Below are 7,322 nucleotides of genomic sequence, written 5' to 3'. Positions count from 1 at the left end.
GCAGCAGGGAACACAGGCAAGAGGTGAGTGGCTGTTCTGTGGTCCCCCCGTTTTTGCGGGAAGTCCGGGTGCAGGTCCCTGCCGCCTTCGAGAGCGAGCGTTCCCGCGGCCGGGACAGCGCGGGGCCCCGGGACACGGCAGGTGCGGAGAGGAGGCGGGAGAGGCGGCCCCGGAGATGAGAACTTGGGCGCTTGTTTTGTCTTCACTGTAAAACAGGCACCCAGGGGGGCTGCTGTCCTAACCACGTGCAAGTGCACAGCCCAGGGGCGTCAGGCGCGTTCGCGCTGTGCAGCGACACCCCCTGTCCCCTCTGTCTACACCCAGCGACACCCCCTGTCCCTCTGTCTACACCCTCCCCGGCGCCACTGTCCCCGTCACTCGCTCGCTCGCTCACTCCGCGTTTTCCCGCGCGCGCTTTGGCTCCCGCCATCCGTTTCTATGCGGTTGACTCGAGGGACCGCGTATAATGGAATCGCCTAATCCTTGTTCTTTGGGGACCAGCTTCCCTCACCCAGCATCATGTCCTCAAGATTCACCCGTGATGTAGCAGGAGCTGAATTCCCTTCCTTTTTAAGACCGAACACGGTCCCACTGTATGGAGAGCCCACATCTTTCTTTCCACTCATCCGTCCGTGGACACGGGTTGTTCCCACCTCCTGGCCGTTGTAATGCTGCTGTGGGCATGGGTGGGCCGATCTCTCCTCCGGTCCCTGCTCTCAGTTCTCTGGGGTCGCACGCCCATAAGGGAAGTTCCTGGGTCATCTTTGCAGGTGTTCAGGTTGGGAAGTGACATGATGTGAGTTTTACATTTTAAAAAATCACTCCGGCCCAGCTGGCGTGGCTCAGTGGTTGAGCATCAACCTATGGACCAGGAGGTCACGATTCGATTCCTGGTCAGGGCACATGCCCAGGTTGGGGGCTTCATTCCCAGCCAGTCAATGATTCTCTCTCATCGTTGATGTTTCTCTCTTCCCATCTCTTCCTCTCTGAAGTATACACACACACACACACACACACACACACACACACACGTTTTTTTAAGTAAGAAGCCCCCAAAGCCACAGCAGTCATTAGAGAAATTTAAATTACCCTTGAAAAAGGTACATTATAGTTTATTGTGACCCTAATGCAGTCTAAGGTGACAAGTGAAATCGTTCTTAGTATTTTTGAGAGGTTGCTGTTTCTCCATCATTTTAGGCGTGTTGATCACATGACCTGGAGTCAGATTCGTTTCTGTCTCACGCGGGGCAGGTGAGCACTCCCCCGTGCTGGTGCAGCCTCTTCAGTCCTCCTCACTTCCCCAGGGAGGCCAGGTAGGCGTACCAGAACAGAGCCACCAGGTTAGCAAAAAGCACCCGGAACTGCCAGAGAGAACACAGGCCCCAGTGAGCGCAAGGCCCTGACAACGCCCACCAGGCACCAGTCCCCTTGGGCCGAGCTCCTTCACTGGCGGGTCCGGCCGGCACTATTGCACTTACAGGCCTTTACTCTGTACGGAGCACCGGGCGAGACCCCCAGCAGAGAGCAATGGGGAAGACAGCGTTCCTGCCTCACTAGTTACACAGGCCAGCAGGGAAAACACTCAGTCACTGTCCCTTACCCTCCGTCACGAACATCCACTTCAGGTCCTGGCTCAGCCTCTTACCCCAGGACTGGCCATCACACGGTGCCTTCATCCAGTCCTGACACCCTCCTGACCGGCTCTTCACTCTAGGCTGTCACTGCCCATTGCCCTGCTTCAATGATCTCACAGGCAAACCCCACCTGAACTCCAGTCAGTGAGTCTATCCGGCAGGTAAGCTCCATGGACGAAAGTCTGGTCCATCTCGTTAACCACTGTATCCCAAGTCTAGAGCAGCCGGGCAGATAGTAGGTGTTCAACAAACATTTGTTGAATAAACCACTGCCCCTTAAGCATCGCCTGCAACCACCTGAAATGGAACTTCAGCCACACAGCATTCTGTCCCTACTACTTTCAAAGATTCCGTTTTCCAGCCTGCCCTCTGACAGCCACGGAGCCATGTCCTCAGCCAGCCTGTCTTCTCATGTCTTCCCTTCTTTGTGGAGTGCATGGTGTCCTTACCTACCTGTTCCCTGGGTTCACTCTTGGGAAAAGCCTCGACCCTCCCTGCCTCTCACCCCTCCGAGCCCCAGGCCCGTGCACATGCAGGTCTTCAGCCTCTGTGGCCCCCGTCGTCTGCACGCTCACGTTCTCAACTTTACCCCTTCACCCCTCTTCAGTCTGCCCTACCCACCCCGGCCCTCCCAGAGGAAAGAAGGTGTGGACAGAGGTCCCCAGTAACAGTCACCCCGAGAAAACGAAGATTGTTGCAAGGGGGGAAAGGCTGATGGGAAATGGCCTCTGGTGGAGGCTGGCGCCCCGGGGCCCTGCGCGGTGAGGCAGCCTCACCTGTATGGGGACGTAGTTGACGTTAATGAACTGCACGGGGGTCCAGACGCGCCAGTTCATCTGCAGCGCCGGCCAGAATGCCCTCCTCACCTTGGCAACGCCAGCGGCGGCATCTCCGCCCTGGAAAGGAAACACGGGGTGAGTGAGCCCCACTGCCTCAGGCTGAGATTGGGGCACTGGGGTCTGGGGACCCCCAAACCCTAGTGCAGTGGGGTTTTTTCACTGTAGACTTTGTTCCGTGTAAACATGGGCAGCACATACAGGTGGGTAATGAGCGGTGCAGCTGTAAGCAGCTCACCATCCACTTGGGACACCACCAGAGCAGTGAGCGCTGTGTCCTCGCCCTCGCACTGAGCTGACCTGATGGTGGGGGGGTAGATGCGAGGCCAGAATGACGTGAAATGGAGGCACAGTTGGGCAAGGCCAGTACTCAGTGTCGCTGGTGCTGTGGTCCTGCATCGCTGCCGGGAGGGCCAACGAGGATGGCCTTCTAGACGACAGTTCTAGGAGTTAACCAACCAGGAACCCACACAGAAGGGACAGCCTGCGGTGGAACCTGTGACAGCGTGTCTGGCGAAACACGCTGGCTGCGGCGGCGGCTGGAGTGTGTGATTGTGTGAGCTCGTGGTCCACTGTGCCCTGCATATTCCCTTTATGTGTCGGGACTTTATGCACTTTGATAACACTTTTTACTTTTACTTTTTACTTTTTAATGAAAATATACTCCCTTTGTATTTGGAAGGAAATAAAAAGAGAAGCAGCCGTTGTACCCTCGCTTGTAATGTGGGCACCCTTTGCTTCCTCCTGGCTCAGATGCCCTAAGGACGTCCCAAACATTTCTTTTTCAGACTATCAGGGAATTACTAGCAATCACAGTTAAGTCTAAACATCTTTCCTACTTATCCCCAGGGTCACTTTACACAACAAAGGTAATTCTCCTTAGTAACAAAAACTGGAGATGTTGTTTCAAAATAAAACCTGAGTGAGAAGCCTTTACCTGCTGTGATTGGTTGAAACAAATGTCAAGGCAGACCATGACACATTTTGGGCACAGAGCAGACTGGCAGAGCCGGGTGGTGAGGGGTGAAGGGCCCGTTAGAGCGGACCTGACCTGGCGCGGTGGGCTCTCAGTCGGCCTCCTCGGGGCAAACAGGCTCTCGGGTCCTGAGGTAGCTCAGGCTTCTGCAACATCACTGAGGCCTGAAACTCCTGGGCCCCGGGCCTCCTCCGCAGTCTGCGTGGACCCCTTTTCAGAATCATGTCTGATGACGTATAAAACGTACAGGACTACTGCGGGAACAGCCACACTGAATACAGCTACCCAAGTATTCGGGAATGTTCTGTGACGGGCTAGAGGACGAGCTTTATTAACACCTTCAGGGACCAGCCCTGACCACAGGCGCAAGGAGTGGGGCGCAAACCCACGCTCGGGGACATCCGACTGGTTTCCGCTCACACCCACAGGCACTGCCCACACGGCTGTGCTTTGCTTCCGACGTGGATCAAGGCAACTGTGAACCTTCAGTGTGAGAGTCGGAGAAGTTCCAGACCCTGAGTTCCACCCCGATGCCAGGCCGAGAACCCTTGCCCAGTGGGGAGCGGCAGCAGAGACCAACCTCCAGGAAGCTCATGACGAGGAAGAACAGCAGCAGGAAGGCCGGCGCGAAGAGCAGGCGGTCCAGGAGCAGCCTCTTGAGCCCTGCCCAGGGCACCTCGGGAGGGATCCAGTGCTCCATGAAGAGGTAGAAGAAGTGGCTCAGCGGCCCTGTGAAGAAGAACCTGAGGCCACAGGGGGAGGGGGAGAGCTGGACCACCTTCTCAGGGCTAGGCTCACCCCCAGACGCCAGGTCCCAAACCCTGCCTCTCTCCGCACTGACCACACAGACCCATGGTCCTGGAAAGTGCGCTTTCTTTGAATCTGCTTCCAGCGTTCCTGTTTGCTTCCAACAGGCCAGACTCGTTCCTGCCTTGGGTTCCTGCCACCTTCACGTGGCCGGCTCCTTCTCAACCCTGTTGGCTTGGAGAGTTCTTTCCTGGTGGCTCTAGATAACAAGCCCCCTGCTGCCCTTGCCACCCTCTCTTCCAGGCCCCATGTGGCTTTCTTCATAGCATTATCACCACATGCCCTGACCTCATTTGTTTAGTTGTACAGTGCCCTCTCTTTGCCCCCAGAAGGTAAAACCGTCACAGGGCAGGATCATGTCTGACTGTTCACTGCTGTGTCTGCAGTGCCTCGGGCAGGGCCGGAGTCCGAGGTGCTCAGCAATAAATAAATAAATGCACCCCCAATCCCACCCCTGGAGTTTTTCCATCAAATCCTTCAGGTAATCAGCCAGGGTGAACCCTGGGGCTGTGCACCTGCTGCCTGCGTTGCTGCTACTCTTTCCAGGGTGTGCAGAGAACTGGGCCCAGCCACAGCATCTGGGACAACAGACCTGCTGCTCCGTAAAATTCAGTAACAGAAACATGGGCAGGGCCTCGGGGATCTTCCAACTTCTGACACTGAAAGCCTTTAAGTTGTCTGTTCTCACCCTGAGGACCAGTGGCCGGGAGCAGGGGTTCTCAGTGGGAGAACAGAAGCCTTGAGGATGGAAAACTGGTTGGGGAGGCCTTCCAGGTGGTTCTGGTACACTCTCCCCTCCCTGGGGTGGGGAATTGCAGCTTTCAATATATATGGAAAAAAGCTGTGATGAGTAAAGTTAACTACTTACAAAAATGGTATCTGTGAATTTTGAAGTTTTTTTTTTTTTTAATATATTTTATTGATTTTTTACAGAGAGGAAGGGAGAGGGATAGAGAGTTAGAAACATTGATCAGCTGCCTCCTGCACACCCCCTACTGGGGATGTGCCTGCAACCAAGGTATATGCATGCCCTTGACCAGAATTGAACCCGGGACCCTTGAGTCTGCAGGCTGACGCTCTATCCACTGAGCCAAACCGGTCAGGGCGGTATTTGTGAATTTTGAATTGGAAAAAAAAATCACTTGTTGCAAAAGGCTTCAAAGTAATCTGTCTGTACAAACACTACTTTTGGCCAGAGAACCCAGGGTGGGTTTAATTGGTAAAACTCCTGAATCTCTGAGCTTTTGCAATTCAACAAGTGGTTCAGAAAGTGGACATTTTTCAGGTCACCTGAATGCTTTTCTGGATGCTTATGCTATGAAAATAACTAACGGGCCGTATATGAGTCTGATTTCCACTTTCATGGGTCTTTGAGTCTTGAGGTTGGCCTCTAGGTTCAGGGGAGTTACTTGCTCTTAGTGTTCTCAGCTCAGCGAAGAGGCCACTCCCACCCATGAAATTAAAAGTAACCATATAAAACTAGAAAATAAGTTAACCTTACCCCCTGTTCTGATTTTCCCCCATGATTACTTCAATGCTTTTTAAAATTATTTTTTCAAATTAGATCATTCCAGAAACTTGATACCTTCGCTTTGTTGCGCTTGGCTCCGCGGTGGAACTCACCCATAAATGGCATATCTGAGGGGCCCACCGACATCTAGCTTTTGAGAGCAGTTTTCTTTTTTCCGCTGCTTAATCATCTGGGCCAGGACGTTCCCAAATGCCGACAAAATGCCACTGTGGACAGACAGGGAGTGAGAAAACGGGAGGACCAGCAGGAGGGCTGTTGTGAGGCCAGGCTGGGGATGGGGGGAGACCAGTTCTCATCAAAGCAGCTGCCATGCAAGGTGCCCGTGTCGAAGGGCGGAGGCAGCAGCAAGATCTCCACTTGGTGGGTGCCAGTGTCAGTATCCTGCTGGTGACACCATAACTGCAAAAGGTGACCGTGTGTGGGAGGTAGGTGACGGGAGGGATCCTTGTGAGGGAAAGTCTCTGTACTTGGACTCCGTTGGTGGATAAAACCTGTACATGTGATAAAGCTATGGAACTAAACACACACACTTGGCAGGTACAAGAAAGGCCGGGGGAGTCCGAGTCTGACCTGGGGACTGTGCCCACGCCAGTGTTCTGGTTGTGAGAGTGTATTAGTTCTGCAAATGTTACCGACGGGGGGAACTGGGCAAGTGTACCGGGATCTCTGTATTGTTCCTCATAACTGCATGTGAGTCTACAGTTATCACAATAAAAATGTCCGTGAAAAAAGAGGCCCGGTGGCTCCAAAGCTTGGTCTATCGCTGACTTTTGAGAAGCTCTCTGAGCCGAAATACCCAAAGGCCCCACTGTGGGCGGTGAGACCTGGATCTGGTCCCTGGCTGCTCCTTGCTCATCCTCTCCCTGCTCACCGGGCAGGTTTCCAGCGACACAGACGCCCCGCTCCCGAGCTTGCTCCTCCCTCAGGACCTTTGCTCTGCTGTGCCCGCTGCCAAAGAGCATTTGCTTCCCTTCTGCCCCGCACCCCTTCATTCCGGCCTCTGTTCAAATGTCCCCTTGGATAAGTTCCCCGCTTTATGTATTTATCTGCCTTTTGTCTAGTTCTTCGCTAAAATGCAACCTCCATGAGGGCCAGGGCCCTACCCACTGTCTAATGCCCGCACACAGGAAGCACGCTGTGCATATTTAGGAAAGGCTGGGTCAATAAAAGGGAACAGGCTTGTAAAATTAGTTAAATGAGGGCAGTGGCCGGGGAGTCGTCTCATAAAAAGTTCAGAGCTGCAAGTTTAACGGTGGAGCTCTGCCAGGACCAACCTGACGACCTCGCCCTCTAACTGACAGGTGAGGGGCCCTCCCCACGGGTCCCTCCGCCCCGGGGGCCGGTCTGCGGGACCCCAGACGTGGTGCTTCCTCTCCCCGGCTCCCGGGTGCCCAGCGTCAGTGCCTACGAGTCACTGTTCCGAGCCGATTGCACCGAACCGCAGGTGCCGAGCTTCCCGTGGGTTCCCGGCCTTTGGGAGCTCGTACACTCGGGGTTTCTCCTTCCTCACTCAGCCCCCGGGAGGCGCCTACTCAGGG

At 54.6% G+C, this 7,322-nt stretch overlaps 2 protein-coding genes across 2 annotated transcripts in view; both read right to left on the bottom strand.

The window, feature by feature from the left end:
- PGAM5 (PGAM family member 5, serine/threonine protein phosphatase, mitochondrial) overlaps positions 1–626 on the bottom strand; it is a 6,447-nt gene extending 5,821 nt beyond the window's left edge. The window contains exon 1 of the mRNA XM_014545356.1: positions 512–626. Coding sequence (XP_014400842.1) covers positions 512–626 — 115 coding nt within the window. The remainder of the gene's footprint in view (positions 1–511) is intronic.
- Positions 627–1,079: 453 nt separating this feature from the next.
- PXMP2 (peroxisomal membrane protein 2, 22kDa) lies at positions 1,080–7,278 on the bottom strand. Its single transcript, XM_005873259.2, is given in 5 exon segments — positions 1,080–1,361; positions 2,411–2,530; positions 4,027–4,189; positions 5,877–6,034; positions 6,036–7,278. Coding segments are annotated over 5 exon segments (1,251 nt in total). The 5' UTR covers positions 6,777–7,278; the 3' UTR covers positions 1,080–1,292.
- Between the last annotated feature and the right edge of the window lie 44 nt (positions 7,279–7,322).

This window comes from Myotis brandtii, unplaced genomic scaffold (assembly GCF_000412655.1).
Source record: "Myotis brandtii unplaced genomic scaffold, ASM41265v1 scaffold403, whole genome shotgun sequence".
NCBI lineage: Eukaryota > Metazoa > Chordata > Mammalia > Chiroptera > Vespertilionidae > Myotis > Myotis brandtii.
This window is presented reverse-complemented; position numbering and strand designations above follow the sequence as displayed.